This window comes from Xenopus tropicalis, chromosome 1 (genome assembly GCF_000004195.4).
Source record: "Xenopus tropicalis strain Nigerian chromosome 1, UCB_Xtro_10.0, whole genome shotgun sequence".
Classification (NCBI taxonomy): domain Eukaryota; kingdom Metazoa; phylum Chordata; class Amphibia; order Anura; family Pipidae; genus Xenopus; species Xenopus tropicalis.
Window position 1 is genome coordinate 146,469,636 of NC_030677.2, and position 20,280 is coordinate 146,489,915.

The 20,280-nt window shown below is 39.0% G+C and overlaps 1 protein-coding gene across 4 annotated transcripts in view; it reads right to left on the reverse strand.

Moving 5' to 3' along the window:
• Positions 1-20,280, reverse strand: part of ssh1 (slingshot protein phosphatase 1) — a 53,172-nt gene that overhangs the window by 16,158 nt on the left and 16,734 nt on the right. For all 4 annotated transcript variants that reach the window (XM_004910620.4, XM_004910618.4, XM_002932081.5 and 1 more), the window contains 7 exons: positions 17,749-17,786; positions 9,818-9,921; positions 8,064-8,128; positions 4,474-4,595; positions 2,388-2,456; positions 1,589-1,654; positions 225-419 (listed from right to left, as the gene is read on the reverse strand). In XM_004910620.4, coding sequence (XP_004910677.2) covers positions 225-419; positions 1,589-1,654; positions 2,388-2,456; positions 4,474-4,595; positions 8,064-8,128; positions 9,818-9,921; positions 17,749-17,786 — 659 coding nt within the window. The remainder of the gene's footprint in view (positions 1-224; positions 420-1,588; positions 1,655-2,387; positions 2,457-4,473; positions 4,596-8,063; positions 8,129-9,817; positions 9,922-17,748; positions 17,787-20,280) is intronic.

Here is a 20,280-nt window from a genome sequence, read left to right on the forward strand (position 1 = left end):
ATTATACATTTTATACAGGGACTAATTTTACCTGTAACTTGTTTGTTCTCAAGGTTAAAACCCCCAAATGGTTGCCCTTTTATTGGCCCAATGGGGTCACATAGGCGGGAGTGCAATGAGGCTGTGTCCACAATATTCATACAAAGACAACCTCTGCACTCACCCAGAATCAAAGCAAGAGACATATCAAATATCTAGGTGCTTTCACAACAATGGATACTTACTTCTCCATAAAAATAATGGGGGAATCTGCGCGGGCAGATTCCAGATCCTGCATGGTGTTCCACTCATTGATGCAGCTTTGCTCAGAGCTGATGCAGCTCTCATAGTAAGTAGCCCAGACAAGAGACAGACCTCCAGGAAAGTAATTAAAACGCCTGGCAACCTCACAGGCCTTATGAAGTACTTGAAGGGCTGACCTAAATGAACATAAGAAAAATAAGATGAAGTTTAAACACTGGCTTGCAATCACCAGAAGTAAAATAATCAAATACAGTGGAATCACTGCCTTTATTATTCAAAATCTCATGGCTTGCCAGATCGCTATATTAAAATAGATGCAGAGCTTATGCCACAGTTGCAGTAAATAACTTTGCTGTGTGTTCTGCAAGCCACATGAACTAACAGGTTGTAATAGATTCAGGCTTACTGCCCTTGGCAATACTGATGGCATGGACCATCCATCACCTCAAGCCAACCAACAATTTTTTTTATCAGGCTCTCAGGAGCAGTGCATATCTATGTTGCCTCAATGTTCAAAGCATTCAGCAACAACCGGGGTAATAATCCTCAAGCTGCAGGCTGTTCTGCTTAGTTGTGAAGGACAGTTGGAACAATGAAAGGTGGCATATGCATTTGTGTGGCCACAGAATGATCACTTAGGGCTCTGGCACACAGGGAGATTAGTCGCCCGCGACAAATCTCCCTGTTCGTGGGTGACTAATCTCCCCAAGTTGCCATCATTTGCCATCCCACCGGTGAAAATGTAAGGATGGCACACGCGGCGGCGCGATTTCGGCAAATCGACGAAAATGCCTCGCAAGGCAACTTCGGCAATTTGCCGAAATCGCCTGTGCAGTGTGTGCGACTTACATTTTCACCGGTGGGATGGCAATTCGGGGAGATTAGTCGCCCGCGAACAGGGAGATTTGTCGCGGGCGACTAATCTCCCCGTGTGCCAGAGCCCTTAGATGCCTTGCAGGATTGGCCAGTGAATGGCCTCTTTAAGATAATACTTATTGCGGAACCAATGCCATATTTTTCAAGTGTAGACTAAATGATTATTATCTGTAAAACTATTAGGGTACTTTTATTTCTTGGGGTTACCAGCGCCTTTAAATGGAGGCAATCCACAAGTGTTTTTCTGAAATAAAAGTGCAAATTTCTTCAAGCAGTTTCAAGTATAACAGGTAGACCTGGCTGCTGAAGTCATCATGAGCATGTGTAACTGGTTAACCCCATCAGGATAAGCAGACAAATATGAAAATTTAGCATATACTAACTGAAACAAAGTTTAGGCTAGAGCACAATTTTTACCAGCCAAAAATTTAAAGTCATCAGTCTGAATTACACCTAGTCAGGTACTCACCACATGGCCTGGACAGACACAGGTTTGAACACATGGGTTTTGCCTGCAGTATTAACGCTGAAGCCCCTGAGTGTAAAAAAATGAGAGAATATTAATGCCTTGAGCAGCTTGGAGATTACCTTTTTAGCAATTAATAACAAATATCATCATTTTAATCCCATGGTCCCTGCCAAACAATATGTTCACTACCACAACATTATCATTTTTTATCTTTATAGAATGACTGAAAACAAAATGCATTTTCTTAGAATTTATGCTATGCTAAGTAGGGAACTTCTATGGCTGTTGAAATTTTTTCCAATTTAACAGAATAATTAAATAATAACTTCTTCCTTCAATCAAAAGAACGCACACTAAGTAGATAAGTCATTGCTAATAGTAGCATTTGTTTTTTTCAGTCAGAATTTTGCTTATTAAGTCAGAAAAGAGTTAAAGTGGCTCGGTAAGAGTCAGCCAGGAAACAAAGAAAAGCCCTGTATGTGATCACATTCCTCACCCACACAGCAAAAATGATGGGTTCCATCAAGAAAAGACTGTGGCATTCGGTGATTTAACAGTTTTCCAGCATTTTAGTTCATATAACATGGGCACTCAGAGATTCTCACTACATTAACAAGCTTACAATACCTTTCTACTAATGAGTTAATATTTTATATGTCTTAACAGATTGTGAGTAACTTTAGGTTAGTTTTATAGCCCTGCTTAAATGTTACAATGCAGCAAGAAATTCTGTATGCCACGTTCCTCACTCACCACCAAGCAAAACAATATAGTAAGATATAGAAATGATTTTTCTTACCCATCTCCATCCAGGTGTATTTTAGTGTCGCTCCACAGGTGCAGAACCATCCCAATGGTGCAGCTTTTACTGTAAAGACAGGCCATTGTGAGGTGGTTTTAGTATGAACATTAAAAACAACAGAACTGCACAGACTATGAAATCTCACTATGCTTTAAAATGTGACACATCCTTGAGCCTCCCTTTCTCTCCCACCCCCCATTACTTCCATTCTTTATTCTATATGAAGTTCATATGGAGGCAAGATTCTCTGCCACGATCTGATCACGCTAATCTCTACAAAGGTTTTTGTTAACTGAATACATTTTCTGAAGTGGTCACTACCCTCCAGAGCACAGCACAGAGACATTGCAGCAGCGGTCAGTCAGGCTGTCCCCCTGGTGTACTCTGCCTACTTCCAAATGGTGCATCATTTGTGTAATCACAAATAATCTGTGGTTTTTGTTGTTTCTTGAGCAAAACAGGTCAAACCTGAAAAAGGAAACAAGCTACTCCATGGTTGGTTCTTGCAGGGTAATTAAATTGTTGGTATAAAACCCCTTCGGTTTGCCCTTCATTGTGGTTTTGTTAACAGTAAGGATCTGTGCAGTGGAAATTATCCACCTTGTAAGGATTAATCTTCTGCATCTTCATTTTTTTTAACTGCTCAAAAATTCTGAGTTTTTCATTATTTTAAAAAGGCTATGACCATTTCATAAATAATGAATTTCACTAAAGGATTTTCCCTTCATTGATTTCTGCCAGGTTTGTACGTGTACATGACCCTCTGCCAGCTTAACGGTGTGGGTATGTAACAGATCCGCAGAGAAGTTGCCTCAGCTTAAGGGTCATATGTCTGTGTAATATGAACCTGACAATTAACTCTGCTAGTCTGTGAGACAGATTACTTTTACACAAATACAATGATCTGCTACAGATTACACCTGTAAAGTAACCTTTAAGTGAAACAGTAACAGCTATCAGAATACAGTACTAAAGGGGACAATACTGTGAGCTGTGTCAGCCCTCAGAACTAGTTGTAAGGATACACATACAGTTACAAAGCCTTGCTGGTCTTCACAGCACAGACTGTTACAACTGGATTGGGCCAACCCACTGCATGTCTCACTAAACCCCAAATGCTTTACCAAGTGTCCCCTGAAGCTTTAATTCCAGCTGTGTTTTCCATGCCAAAAAAGCTAACTGGCAACACCAGGCACATCTGAATTGTTCAGATATTGGGATAAGAATCAATAATGGTTAAGGTGGCCATACATGGGGATATTTCAGCTGCTGGTTAGGGTTTGTGTATGGGCATCCCCAATATCTGGCCTAAAATTGGCTAGATCTCAATTGGGCAGGTTTGAGTTTCCAGTTGGATCAGAGACCGCAACGGCTCACTGATGCGGTCCTTAGTCCAACGGCCAATATACCCGCTGGTTTAATGCAATTGTTTGGCACTAGGGCCAAATTAGCCTGATATCACTCAACTTTGGTGGGCGTATCGGGAGAAAATCCGCTCATTTGGTGACCTCATCAAATGTGTGGATCTTAAGGTGTATGGCCACCTTTAAGATCCAGGAAGGAAAATGTTTGGTTATTAAAGAAAATTATACCTAGATGTGGTAATAATAATCACTGGCCAAACGGTGTTACCTGCTTGATTCCTAGCAGGTTCTGTTTAGCAAATAGGACAGTTTCAGAAAGAGGCAGACTACATTTTCATGTGTGTATCAGGGTAATAGTCTCAAAGTTCATGCATGAGTCGTAGTTCAGCTCTGTAGTCTGTGGGACTGGGATATATTCACGTGTTACTAGATTTCAAGATGCTCTGCTGTAAAACCGCAACAATGGATGAATGAACAACCAGCACACAATACTTCCTACCTTGCTAAATTCATGGCATGTAGCAAACAAGACTCGGTGCTTAAAATTTTTTTTTTGTGAAAATTGGAGGTTGCCAGCTCCTATTCAGGTCGGGAAATCCAAAACCAAGTACCCATTTAATTGTTTTGTCGAAGGCTCTTAAACTAACCATAACAGCTGAAACACATGAAGCATGTGCACAAAGTTTTTCTAACCAGTTTTTTTTTTTTAAGACGCCCACCTTTCTTTGTTAGTAAAATCTACTCCTAGTAAGATATTCTCTTCTGTGTCCTGTCTTCCATTGCAGTATACCACTACCATGTAGCGTACACGATCTGTCCAGTTGCTTTCCAAGCGCACAGCCTGAAATAAACAGCTATATATATTATGTCTGCTGGTACAAGTGTGTTTCAAAAAGGGAATCTTATTGATTATGCATTCATTTTATTTACTGCCATTTTACAGTTACAAAAGTAACTGCTGAGTAACAGTGTAGAGCAAACATTTCTCCAATTAACACTATATTCCCCAATGTGTTTCCTGAAGATGTCAAATTTCCTGTCTGGAAAAGCAAACAGACACAGTTCAACAGCACATTCATGCACTGTGTCTCCTTCAGCCCTGTATGCTTAACTCAAGGGGGTTATTCGCCTTTAAATTCACTTTTAGTATGAAAGACATTGATACAGGTATGGGATCCCTTATCCAGAAATCCATTATCCAGAAAGCTCCGAATTATGGAAAGCGCATCTCCCATGGACTCCATTTTAATCAAATAATTCAGAATTTTAAAACTCATTTGTTTTTTTTCTCTGTAATAATAAAATAGTACCTTGAATTGATCCCAACTAAGATATAAATAATCCTTATTGGATGCAAAACAATCCTATTGGGTTTAATTAATGTTTTATTGCTTTTTTTAGTAGACTTAAGGTATGGAGATCCAAATTACAGAAAGACCCCTTATCTGGAATACCCTTGGTCCCGAGCATTCTGGATAATGGGTCCTATACCTGTACTCCTGAGTACAATTTGCAATTGGTTTATTAGTTATTTAGTTTTTTGTTCAGCAGCTCTTCAGTTTGAAATTTCAGCAGCTAGTTGGTTGCTATTGTTTTGTTTACCTTAGCAACTAGGCAGCAGTTTCAGTAAGAGACTGGAATATGAATAGGAGAGAGTCTGAATGGAAAGATAAGTATCAACTAGAAAGGGAAGTTTGAGAACAAACTATATGTAGGGTTTAAAAAACGTGAAATCACTGAATGAAATCTGTTTGGCTCTGCCCACTTTTTCTAACCTTGGACCACAGTTATATAGTAAAACCACTGCAAAGTTTGGGGACCCTGGTTTTAATAATGTCTGAATGGCAGCAATTTAAATTTCCCCACTGAAAGTCAATGAGTGACATCTGATTGGCGGTTGGTGGCTCCGTCAACTTTTTCTAACCTGGAACTGCAGTTACCCAGTGACTAACTCTGCAAAGTTTAGGGACCCTAGGATTAATAGTTAAAGAATGGCAGCAGTTGAAATTGAAAGCAATAAAAGTCAATAGGTAAATTGTGATTGGTGATTGGTGGTGGTGGGTGTGCCGACTTTTACTAACCTTGAGTCGAAGTCACCCAGTGACAAACAGTGGGCACCTTGGCATAAATAGTGTGAGAATGACAGCATTTTACACTTCACCACTGAAATAGGTAAAATGTGATTAGCTGTTGGTGGCCCCGCCCACCTTTTTTCTAACTTTGAATGGCAAATATCCAGTGACTAACTCTGGAAAGTTTAACAACCCCAGAATTAATACTTAAATAATGGCATCAAATTAAATATAAACCAATTAAATTTAATGGATTGAAATTGATTGGCTGTTGGTGGCTTCGCCTACTTGTTCTAACCCTGAATATGTGGTCAGCTGGTGACTGACTGTGCAAAGTTTGGGAACCCTGACATAAATAGTGTGAGAAAGGCAGCATTTTAAATTTAAACCAAAAAAAAATTTAAATAAAGGAGTCTAATTGGATGTTGGTGGCTCCACCCACTTTTAAAAACCTAAAAATGCAGTCCCCTAGTGACCCTGGTATTAATACTGTGAGAATGGCAGCAGGTTGAATTTCCCCATTGAAAATCAATAGTTAAAATCTGATTGGCTGTTGGTGGCTCCACCCACGTTTTCTAAATCTGAACCACAGTTACCTGGTGACTAGCTCTGCAAAGTTTGGGGACCTTAGTATTATTATTTAAAGAATGGCAGCAGTTTAAATTTAAACATATGAAGTCTATAGGTAAAATCTGATTGGCTGTTTGTGCCTCTGTCCACTTTTCAAAACTAAAACTGCAGCCCCCTAGTGACCAACTGTAAAAAGTTTGGAGACCTTGGTGTTAATACTGGGAGAATGGCAGCAGGTTGAATTTCCTCATAGAAAGTCAATAGTTAAAATCTGATTGGCTGCTGGTGGCCCCTCCCACTTTGGGGTCATCCAACAAATGTTGCTGTTTCATTCGGGGTGACCCCATTATTATGTTATTCAAGTTTGAGGGGTGTAGCTTCAAAGCTGTAAGAGTAGCAGCAGTTTGAAAATCTTCCATGTCAAAGTCAATGGGAAAATTGGGGGGAGCGGCGCCACAAAACAACGGGGGGGGGGGGGGGGGTGCGGGATCACTTAGAAAAGCGCAAGCAACCTGCTCCGCTATAGGGAGAAAAAGTGTGGAGAGTTTGGGCGTTGTACCCCTAAAACTGTAGGAAGAATAGCGTTTAGAAAATGGGGGGGGCGCTAAGAATAAGAATAAGCTGAAGTTAAAGAACAGTATGTTGGGGTTTTCAACCCAACATAATAACAATAAAATTGCAAGGTCGCAGAGCAATAGCTTTTTGCCTGCTGGGTCAGTGTCCCCTGTTTGAAAGCTTGGAAGATGTAGAAGAGGAAGGCAAATAATTCCAGAAAAGATAACGAAGACCAATTGCAAAGTTGCTAGGAATAGGACATTTTATAAAGTACTAAAAGTTAACTTTAAGGTGACCAATCCCTTTAAGGTAGCTGTACAATGCATGATAAAAGCTGCATCACTCTACCTCCAGACTAAGTCAGAAGTTTATTGGGCAGTTTATGGTTCTCCCTAACGGGGCTGCTCAACCAACATGAGGTCAGATGAGGAGCATATTGTATGTTGATGCTGACATTGTCCGATGGGCCGCAGTTAAGGTTGCCACCTCACCTGTTTAATACCAGCCACATATTGAATCCACATCCTGTATGGCTAATTAGCAAGTCATTCTGCAGACTGAACAGATTTATGCGCAGCTATATCTAAAGTAATTGCTAACTAGCAATTCAGGATGTAGATTCAATATGTGGCCTGTATTAAAGGAGCGGCAACCCTAGCTGCAGTGCATGATCCGATTGTTGGTCCCAAGGCTAACAATCCGATCATCGTGATATGGTCCTGGATAGCAAAGGTCAATTTAGGCCAAGAACCATTTAGCAAGGCTGCAGTGCAGTACAGGAAGGAGGGCACTAACGGAGACATAGGTTTCCCTCTAGCCGTCAAACCTCCTGCTTGTGTAAGTTAGCTCTGTGTCCCTGATAACAGTTGTAAGGGGAAAAAATTATTTATGTCCGATTTCAAGAAGATAGATAGTGATAATTTGCTTTCAATGTATGAAGTTAAAATACTAATAATTCATTCCAAGACCCATTTAGCCCTAGTAATAAATTAAGCCATTAAAAATATCCCAGTTTTTCCAATGTATAAATAACAGAGAGGGCTTTTACACAATGCTTATAATAGCAAGGTAATAATGTAATTCAGACCAACTGACACAAGGCTGCATCTTACCAACTTAATGCGATCTTCACAGCGGAGGAGATTAATCATAAGCTGCAGATGCTGGGGAAGATCTCCTGAAAAAAACAAGTAGCACTGATGTGTTACTTATACAGTCATCTTGAAAAAACATAGTAAATGCACTCTTTTTGCCCCAGTGTTACCCTAAGGCCTACATTTCAAAGCTGTGTTTGCAGATTTTGTGCATATAACCAGACAACTGGTCATGGTTCTGTAGGATGGCAGCTGGTCATTAGGTTGGGTTTTATGCAAATATCCGAATTGAATAAGCATTCACCCCACAGATCTTTACATATGCACTGATTGGGTCAGGCGGATTGGCCGATCTCAACCTTACTCCCTGACAATCTGTGCATGTGTGTATTTTAAGCAACAGTTTTGAGGAGCCTTCCTGCCATTACAAGATTAAAGTGTCTAAAGCTGTTGTAATGGGTAATTGTGCTAAAAATGATTCCTTCCATCATGTGATTATGTAATACAACTGTTTTAGACACAGAGATCCCAACATGTTGCTTCCCACCCCCTTTGATGTTGCTCCCAGTGACCTCAAAGTAGGAGCTTATTTTTGATTTTTTGACCGGGAGGCAAGTTTTGGCAGCACAGAGACAGAGTTTTACTCCAAACAGAGCCTCATGCAGGCTAGCAGTCCACATCGGGCTACCAAATAGCCAATCACAGGCCTTATTTGGTATACCCAAAGAACTTTCATGCTTTTGTGGCTCACCACACATGCAGATAGTTACACTGTACTTATTTGGGGTGTTCAAAAAAACTGGTTGAATTGTTAATCCATACTGACACCAACAGTGTTATATGCCATGTATAACACATAAGCACATTTTGCATGCTGGGTCATCAGTACTATGTGGTCACAGATCCGATTTTTCAAAACTACCTCAACAGGGCTAATACACCAGAGTTAGGCCAATGTGTAGAAACCAAACAACCTTATAACGGTGTGCTTTAGGGGTTAACCTGCCTTCTAGTTATATACTGACTGAATATCGCTAGTTACCCTTACTAAAAACCCAATTAAACCTTCAGAAACTTTACAATAGATGAACCCCTTCTCACCCCCGATATATTGAAAGACACCCTCAAATCCTAAAATAAGTGTAAAAAGACAAAATTATTCAATTCAGATATCTTGACAGAACCTACCTAACCCCCATAGACTTCATTTGATAAATTCTGTCATTCCTGACATTTGCCCCAAATGCCATCACTCCCCTGGAGAGTACATACATATGGTATGGCAATGTCCGATCATTCAGAAATTCAAAATTAAATGGAAATTTAAACAACCCCTAAAGAAAAAGCATTGGATAGAACTGGTTAAGAATTCAGTTCCACTATACCAGTTAACATATATGTGTAGAGTTTGCCCCCAAAAATTTGACAAGATCTGGTCCCCATGGATATCAAAACACCTTTCCTTCTAGCTCTCCAGGATGAATCAATTTCAGAAACCACCCCTGTTATGCCCCGCCCCCTCCCCTGAGGAACGACAGTACACATTTTGGTATGGGTAATTGGTACTGGTTATGCAAGAAACTCAGTTGACACTATACTGTAATATGTTTAAAGTTACTGTTATTTGTGGCAATTTGAAATAACTAACTTAATATACCTTGCGCTAATTAAACACCTGTTCACAATACTAAAGTCATCTTTAGTTGTTTGTAAATTAAAATAAATAAAAAAATACTCAAGTACTCTTCCCCAACAAAGGTGATATAACCTACCAGCATGTTTGTGTAGATTTAGAAGGCTCCTTTGCCCTTGAGTGCTGTTTCCTTGCTGCAAGAAGAGGGCAGCTCCCTTCACCATGAAAAAGCTGTCGCTTAAACTAAGAAAAAAATAGTAATAAAATAATTTAAAATTTCCAGGCACACAAGAGACCAGACCACTTGACAATCATTATACAACTCCTGATCTAGTTTTTTTTCCTCTAATATCCTGCTTTATGCACATTTTTTCATTGTTACTCCTTGTTCACAAGTCCATGTGCATGTGTATAGCAACTTAACACCTGTCTGTTGCCTTAGTAAATGCCATACTTAGCAACAACTAAATCTATCTTTATTGAATGTAGTTCAAAGCCAATTAAGTTGGTGCATGATATATTCAGAATATCACTTTGCATTGCTGCATTATGACAAAAAACAAAAGCATTGCTGAGATCCTAAAGATCTGCTGGTTTTAACAAGCACAGATTTAAGACTAATACTGCCACTAACCCCACACTAACCTCAATCAACTGGTTAGTTTTCGTTGCAGGTTCTTTTCCGGTGCCCTGAAAATTTATCCTAGCCACATCCCATGCCTCTGTGATGCCCATAATTAATGGAAATCTAATCAACACCTTTTACAGTTATCTTAAAAATACCCATAATCACAGCACAACCCAATACCTACTGTTGATTCCACTGGGATTTTAGGAATCTTGCATGCTCTATATTTCGGTCTTCAGCAGTTACGTGAGTCAAAATACATTGCATCTCTGTGGTTCTGCATGAGTTTGCACTGATCCAAGAGACAGATGTTCCCAATCGGAGCCCTGCAAGTATTATGACTGCTTCCCTATATGGCATATTTCTCACCATATTAATCAGCTCAAGTGATATTACCCAGCATCCCTACAACTAAGAATGGAACATAAGAAAATGTTAGGAAACTGTAATGATTTCCAGTTTGAGGTGATCTGCTCAATGACTTATTGGACACTACACAAAAAGCATGACATCAGTTTTCAGTAAATTTGTCAACAGCCTGGGCTATGAGGTCACTTTAGGGTGTTTACGTCCATGAAATCACAGTTTCAGTCTAATTGCAGGAAAAAGTGGAGGTAATGTAAGGGCTGATAGCCAGAAATTTGTTATATTTGTCAAAGATGGAAAGCAGAAATTAAAGGACTAAAAACATAGTAGCCTTCAATACTTGTAGCCAGGCCTACAAGTCCTACCCTAGACACTACTAAGAGTGTCTTTGTCTAAACCACATTTTCTTTTCCACCAAAAATATACCCACTAAAAGACAGCTTCATACTGCATAGTCTTTTGTGAAACTTACTAGTGTCCTGATGATAGAAAGCTCCCTAGCAGTCCCAGAGCGAGGAGTTGGACAGTATTGTGAGGGACTGGGATATGTGCTGGCACTGGGAAAGGGAGGGAGGAAACAGCTGACCATTTGACTCCCACAGACCTTTCCATTCATACATTCACTATTATACAGACTGGAGAAGGGGAAAACAATACAATTGAAAAAACTAAAGTGGCCAACAGAGTGAAAAATAAAATTTGGCATAAACATGACATGGTTGTATTTTTTTCAGCTGTGCTGCAATCCAGTAAACAATATAGGGGGATCTATGTTCGTCTATCTAAAATGATGTCCACAGAAAGTGTGTATTAATCTATAGCAGAGAGTGTAAGGTAACACAACATTTAGGGGCTGATTTACTAACCCACGAATCCGACCCGAATTGGAAAAGTTCCGACTTGAAAACGAACATTTTGCGACTTTTTCGTATGTTGTGCGATTTTTTCGGATTCTGTACGAATTTTTTGTTACCAATACGATTTTTGCGTAAAAACGCGAGTTTTTCGTATCCATTACGAAAGTTGCGTAAAAAGTTGCGCATTTTGCGTAGCGTTAAAACTTACGCGAAAAGTTGCGCATTTTTCGTAGCGTTAAAACTTAACGCTACGAAAAATGCGCAACTTTTCGCGTAAGTTTTAACGCTACGCAAAATGCGCAACTTTTTACGCAACTTTCGTAATGGATAGGAAAACTCGCGTTTTTACGCAAAAATCGTATTGGATCCGAAAAATTCGTAAAGAATCCGAAAAAATCGCAAAACATACGAAAAAATCGCAAAGTACCGATCATTACGAAAAAAACGCAATCGGACTCCATTCGACCCGTTCGTGGGTAAGTAAATCAGCCCCTAAGTGTTTTAGGGGCTAAATTCCTTCTCCTCTATAAACACTGCCAGTCAATAAAAAACAGTTATATTTGCTGTCCATATAGGCAGTGGGGGACAAAAGAAACTGTCAGTCTTAAAGTGCGGTGTCTCAATGGCCAGAGTGAGGGAGCGAGGGCAGTATCTCAATGAGAGGTAGTGACCCCCAACCAGCGGTTTGTGCTATTTCCCTGAAATGAGCTCTGATCACAGCTCCTGGAAACATACAGGGCCAGAGGCCGTCCTAATGAGAAAAAGCAGGGGACTGTTCTGTACCAGACTTGGAAAAAAAGAACAGGAGTTTGTTTACTGGGTTGTCATTGGTCAGTTGCTGATAAAAGCAAGTCAGGCACAGATAACGAAGTGAGACATGCTCATAGCGTGAAACGCCCACTCCTCATTATGCTGCAGGCACTGAGGATAGCGCACATAGCTCCAGTTAGCTGTATTTAAACCCTGTTTTTACTGCTTTGCCATCTGATTTTTTTTTAGAACATCTCTTATAGTACTTTCCAATCTTAAGGATTTAAGATTTTGCATTTACCCCATTAACCTATCTTTGACTAGTACTGTTAATAGAAATTGAGATAAGTTAAAACCTACAATATATGCACATTACTGTCCAGAAATAGTTTTACATTTAACAAATAATAATTTAGAATAGGACTGGCACCATAAAAGAACAAATCATTTGCCAATATATTTGCTCCAATTGCAGAGCTTTGTTCACTGATACTACCAGCTGCGGTTCTAAAGCAATAAATAAAATGTCTGTAACTCTATTTCATGGAGCTCTACTTGCAAATAACCTTGTGCTATCGATCAGCATCCTCAATGGGCCTCAATGCAGTTAACAGCCATTATCTAAGAGCCTTCTCAAATGATGAGATAGCCATTCGTCACCCTTGCAGTATGAGTCAGATGCTTATGCTGGCAACAAGGAACTGGGCTCTTTGTCTGTCTGCCTGACTCAGCAACAATATGTGACCTTTATGAGGGAAAGAAAAAGAAGTAGCCTGCGTCTCGCTTTCAGAGGAACCAAGCTGTGTGGGAGAGATAGCACACAATGTAACTAGCAATTTAACCCCTGCTTAAATATAGCCTGCAAAAGGGCTTTATCGTTTCCTCTTTTAAAAGTCTGATCCATCAGGCTAGCACACTTCCCAGTTTGCCCCTGCCAGCAGATTCCAATCAGTTCCATTAAAGGGAAACTATACCACTGAATACTGCTAGTTTCTAATGAAAAATATCATATAAAACAGCCCATATTTAAAATGCTGTTTCATATAATAAAGGAAATCTTATTTTTCTCATATTATGTTTATTTCCATAATACCATATAGAAACACTGCCATTTAAAGTCTATCTCCGCAGCGTGTATGTGGCTCCGTGCTCACACGCAAACAGCCATGCATACATGTTAGGTTACGTCATCCATTATTCCTGTTACATGTAGAACCTGCATTATTTGCTGATCAGCAAGTGACATTACAAAATGGTTAGAAAACAATAGTCTAGTCAGCTGGGAAATAATATTTATGATAAAAAAACATCCTGAAAAACGCTGACTGCATCAGCAGGATGATTCATTCTCTTGTGTTTCAAAGACAAATTATTTGACTCTAATTTGGTTCACATTTTGTAAAGCTCCACATAAAATCACAAATGACCTTAGATAATCCTATAGCCGGTGTATAGGCAAGCATGACATGAGATGAACGAAAGCATGAAACTTCCCTCCCAGCCACTAGATTCCATTTGTTTAAGAGCAATATAAAGTTTATGTATAAAGGACAATAGGGTGGAAAGGGATACTGTTCTTTAAAATTGCTGTTGTCTTTTAAGATTAGGGCATGGACCAAAAAGACCCACTCTCCCAAGGGTGTGATATTATATTATCTGACAGGATATTTGAAATATATTTATCATATTTATATATGCTATCTATATTTCTTATGTCTAAAGAGTGTAGTCAGAGTGTAGGCGAGGTGAGTCAGAGGCAGGCAGGTTCTTATGACAAACAAAGAAGTGTCCCAAATGTCAGGCCTGTGTGCACAAGTAACTACGTGAGAAAGTGGACGTTGCAGGAAGTGAGTCGCAGAACCTACTAAACATTTAAAAAGGTATTTTGAAAAAAAATTTGAAATATTCTAAGAGGACCCCAAGTTTAGATTTTTGCTACTCAAAACACAGACCTTGTAGGTGGGTATCAAGGTAACACAATTTGTTCCAGTTTACTAATTTCTACCTCCATGGAAACTATAAAACACCACATCACTGAAAGTAAATCTACCAAAAACTATGAACTGTGTTTAAATCTTGAAGATTTAATCTGTATTTTTTCAGAATCTAGGTGTTCCTGCATCAACATGAATAGGGTGGGTGATATTTAAACATTTAGTAAACCATGTTCCAGGCTATAAAGAATTTATATTGTGCTATAAATGCCCCCTTTTAAGAGTGCATACCTATTGTGCAAAGCTGTTAATTACAGCACATTTCCACCACCTTTTAATTGTAATACAAGGACTTTTCCTCTTTGAACAAAATATTTCCATGTGGTTTTGTGTTGCAAAACAGTATTGACTTATGAAAGTGAAAACCAAAAAAAATACTTGATAACTTTCTGGCTGGAGTATGTACATTCTGCCTTTGTTAACATGGGTTTCCTACTGGTGATTCTGTTCCCTTCCAGAGTCAATAAAAGATATTATTGGTTAACTTCATATGAAACTGGCCTTACATTCTGTGTGCTTTGTTGCTGTGGTACAGGTATGGGATCAGTTATCCGGAAACCCGTTATCCAGAAAGTTCTGAATTACGGAAAGGTCATCTCCCATAGACTCCATTATAAGCAAATAATTCTAATTTTTATAAATGGTTTCCTTTTTCTCTGTAATAATAAAACAGTACTTTGTACTTGATCCCAACTAAGATATAATTAATCCTTATTGGGGGCAAAACAATCCTATTGGATTTATTCAATTCTTAAATGATTTTTAACAGACTTAAGTTATGGAGATCCAAATTACGGAAAGATCCCTTATCCGGAAAACCCCAGGTCCTGAGAATTCTGGATAACAGGTCCCATACCTGTACAAAAATTAGACTCCAGCAGAAAGGGGCTATAAAAGTAATGCATAATATTTTAGTGCTTTACAAATATACAATTAAAATGTTTATAAAAATATACAATAAAAAATGTTTCTCAAACTATGGGATATTAACAGTAATGAAGTCAGGCTTACAAACTCTGATTACCCTGCCTTATTAATGTGATCACAGTAAAGAAATATGCCTATAGTTGAGGTTAAAGGACTGTAGTGAATGGTTTAACATTCTGTGTAGAACTGATTGGTTATACATGAACAAAGAATTCAGCATTTGATCAAACGGTTAAATCAGTGTAAGAAAGTGTTTAGCCATATAGCAATTACCTAGCTAAATTTCCATCAATAAAAAAATGTCTCAATCAGTTAAAAAATTCTTAAACCTAAGAAAAAAATAAAAATAAAATCTAAAACTGTATTACACAAGTGCAAATCAGGAGCAATATACATTTGTTTACATTGTTGCTTCTTTGCACCTTATCCCCAGTGTGAACAAAATTCTCCAAAGTATCTGAGATTTCTGAAATACTGTTGGGGAAAAAAAGTAAAATATCAGTGCCACCCTGTGGTCATCACTGTAATTGTAGTTAATCAACAGAGGAAATAGTAAGTGAAATACTGGTGATCCTCTGCTTCACAAAGCATTTAGGTGTTGGCTCATTTCCTCACATCCTTCTGATTTGACAGTTCTCTACCTAGAGTAACAACATGGGCAAGTCTGGAGCTGGCCACTGATACCTTTAAAGTCAGACAGGGGTAGAGAACAGAAAAGGTGGCACAACAAAATGAAGGCTCAGATGTGGTGCATGCCAAAGAGCAAAATCTTCATTTCAGGGGGTTTTCATGTGGTTTTAGGCCTACAGTGGTAATAAGGATTAGCGGATGGGTGTACTGATCCTCAAAAACTCTTGAAGGCTAGTCCAGCACTGATTAAAAAATTTTTTGAGAAGGGTCACATTCTGGGTGACTTTTTAAAATCAAGCAAACACAGAACTGTATGTGGTCTGTGTCCACCAGCTTTGCCCAGACACACACTGTAATAGAATAATCAGTTCAAAGGCAAAATGGTATACGTAGTTAAAGCTTCAAGTACTTTACATTCTGTTACATACTGTGCAGTGTTGCTGTTCCTCTAAACCATGATTAAGTGCAGTGGAGCACAGCATAAAATGTGTAAGGTTGTTTGTATCTTACAGATTGCAAAAAAACGACTTCATGCTTTAACTACGCCTGTCTCTGTGGGGGTTCTACGAGTACCTGAACAGCATCCTAGATATTGGTTCATCAACATTTGATGAAGGTCTGGGACATGTGAACCTGGATCCAGCTTTGCAACTGGTGAGTATTTAAACATTCTGACGAGCAAAATACTTTGACTCTTATAGTTACACGTTAAGTGTTCACATGGTGACCTGCCTAAAGAGTACATCTTCCACATATAGCAAAGAATATCTGCTAACAGTGTCACCCTAATATATTGTAAAGTCACTAATTCTTAATTTTAGCCTTCTATAGGGGAACACATAAGGTCTATCCATATTCTTCCATACAGAATGCATTTTGCAGCTGAGTATCTGTAACCTGCCAGCCCATAGCTACCTTCATAACAACTAACCGTATCATACAGGTAATTCTCTTTCACTAAAAGAAACCCATTAAAAGGGGTGGTTCACCTGCAGGTTATTTTTTAGTAAGTTATAGAATGCCCTATTCCTAGCAACTTTTCAACAAGTCTTCATAGTTTTATAATTATTTGCTTTTTTCTTTTGACTCTACCCAGCTTTCAAATGGGGGTCACTGACCCCAGCAGCCTTAAAACTATTGCTCTGTAAGGCTACACTATTACTGTTCCTTTTTATTACTTATCTGTCTGCCCCCTCTATTCAGTCATGTCTCTCTTTCAAACAACTGCCTGGCTGCTAGGTTAAACTGGATACTAGCAACCAGATAGCTCCTAAAATTCCAAACTGGAGAGCAGCTGACCAAAAAGCTAAATAGTTCAAACACTGCAAATATTAAAAAATGAGGATCAAATGCAAATTGTCTCAATAGCACTTTCTACATCATAAAAGTTAAATTAAGGGCAGTGGCAGACGGGGAGATTAGTCGCTCAAAATGCGATCCCACCGGCAAGAATGTAAACGCCGGTGGGATGGCATATGTGTCGCTGAAATTTCCCGAAGTCGTTGAAGATTCCTCTCAAGGCATTTGTCGCAGGGCGACTAATCTCCCCATCTGCCACTGCCACTGCCCTAAAGGTGAACAACCCCTTTAAAGGATACCCATAAAAGGATATCTTAGTTCTGCTATCCAAAAGGTTTGAGACAAAACAAAAAGGATCAAAAAGACACAGTTTCTTTTAAAAATACTTTCGTAGGCAAAACAGGAATTGCATTAGCAGTAGTCTTCATAAAGACTTAACATTATTGCCTTATACTTGGTTCAGAGACACGCATTTAATATGTAGCAACATGTGATCTGGTGATGATTACACACTGCCTCTCTGATATCTCATTGTGTCACCTCTATGCCTGCAATGCTATGCAGCACACTGTATATGTAGAGCAAAGTACTTAAAGAACCTTCCATAAATAACGCTCACCTTAAGTTCACTTTGCGATCCTCCTCATTTCCAAACTCCTGGATTTAAAAATAAAACAAAAGAGCGAGAGAGAATTAGCACACAGAAGACATCAACTCCATTAATAAATAATCAGCAGAAGAGGCGTGGGCAAAATGCTTGCCATCAAACATTCATTTTGATGCACACTCACTCCCAAGGTTCAGCAAATGGTTCTGTGCACTTAGATCATCACTTTGTTTACCAATATCTTTTTGAGGGGTTAATTAAATGAGAAAAGAAAAATAAATGGTTCATTTATTTATTATGATAGAACAGAAAACGTGCGGAGAAAAGATCTGCTGCACTCTATATGCAAGTATAGACTAGGACATTTCCATCTTTCAACAGAAATTGACCTGATTAAGTGCATGGTTTTACACATAAATTCATATTTGAACAGACACAATGCAGCGACAGACACTCCACTATCTATAGTTGGTGGGCAGTGGGTACAGACTCTCTGGAAAGTAGAAGGAGAAGTCCTAGAATCAATCATTTCCCAATAGAAGAAGGCAAGGATAGGGTTGCTTTACACTGTGTGCCCAACAGGGAAGGTGGTCCCAGAAAGGACAGAGGCATACTATTATGATTTCCATTAAAATTAGGTATATCTGTGCAAAAAGAAAAACTTTTTTTTTTTGGTAGTTTAGACCAAAACTTGGTCTCAATCACCAACTTGAATGAGTTCATGTCAAGAAAAAAAAAAAAGGAGGGGGGTATATTGTCTCCTGTCTTATACCTTTTTCAACATGAGTGAATTAATAGGGCTTGGTCTGAACATACTTTTTGCCTTTTTTTATGCTAAAAAGAGGGTGAATAGGGTGCTGTGGCTGTTTGTTCGCTTTGCCCATTATGCAGAGGGATTACATGAGCACTGGTAATAATCTACCTTGCAAGGACTAAATATGGAGTAGCTTCAATTCTAATGTTTGTCTTGTTTAGCCCAAGAAATATACACCAAAAAAAATATATATTTTTTTGCAATTAAAATAATTAGCAAAAAGTATGTTCAGTACAAGCCCTAACCTTGGTAGTCATGATAAACAATGATCAAGGGGGTATACTGCCCCTTTGAGGTAAACATGCTATCTGCAATGTATTTTGGTAAGTCTCAACTACAATACTGATGGACTTCAGCATGAGCTAAAGAATACAAATAACCTTGAACACTTTTGGTGTGCAAGGATGGCCATAATGTGTCATTTCCCAGGATGTGACCTAAGCTTCCTGCTTTGACCTCCAGGTAGGACTTCTGCCACAGATTCCAGTTTCCTGCCATCTGGATTTGATGTAGAGCAACCTGTCTTGCTCACAGATGTGCAGTTCTGATTCAACTGCCCACTCAGGAAGGAACAAGGCCTCTTGCAAGATGAAAAGAGTAACCATTTATTGCTAAGGGAGTGAATTTCTAGCCCCCACTGGGATAATACAGTTCTAATGGGTTTAGGCCAGCCCATTAAGAGTTTTCCATGCCTTATTTATTTGACCTCTGCTCATATGGGACTGAACAGTGCATTCTTTCTGTAGGGTAGGGCTGCAAAAGCCTTATGATGACCGCTACAAGGAACAGGTCTATCAACATGTCTACCAAATTCAGCTGTTTTTGTTAAAGAAAGTATGTCAGTTATATTTCTTTACAGAATATCCAATGTGACTAATAATCATTTTTACGCACTGAGGGTTCTTTATATGCATGTATCACCCTACAGGAAAAAATGGGGAACTATGCACTACTAAAATCACTCAAAAATAACAAATCCCCTATCATTACAAAAATGGAAGTTGATGTTCTGCCGAATCCCGAACCGAATCCTAATTAGCATATTCTAATTAGGATTGTGAAGTGTTACAAATCCCCCCTAAATTTTAACCCTTTCCGAATGCTAATTAGCATATGATAATTTATGCTAATTAGGATTCGGCGAAACCAAATCCATCAAAAAAAGACTGGATTCGGCCCGAATCCCGAACCAAGTAAATGCCGGCACTCACGTATAGATAAGTTGCTGTTGCCTGGGTGCAGGTCCAAATAATGTTGAAGGTGCTTGAGAGAGGGTCAGCACTCACAGGACTTATATAAACAAATTATTTTTATTAAAGAGGAGACTAACGTTTCGGCTAGCACTCTAGCCGAGAAAGTAACAAGTTTGTATCAACACAGTTCTGGGGCTCATGTAAAGCAGAACTGTGTTGATAAATTTAAAGCAACTGGACTTGTTTAGTAATCATTGAAGACGTTTCACTACTCATCTGAGCAGCTTCTTCAGTTCAACTGACTGGTATGGGAAGTCCTCAGCATATATACTCTTCCACTAATCCAATCACAATGGCACTTTGTAACTCTTCTGTGAGTTTCAGATGTCACCTCTCTGAGGTGTGAATGCTGTGGAGTTACTTTGAGAGGATTACCAAAGTATCATGCAACTCTTCAAACAGGTGTTACTTTTTGGAGTTGCATGAATGGATGTGTGAAGAGTTCTGAAACTGCCGGGGTACAGATGTTAGAACAGC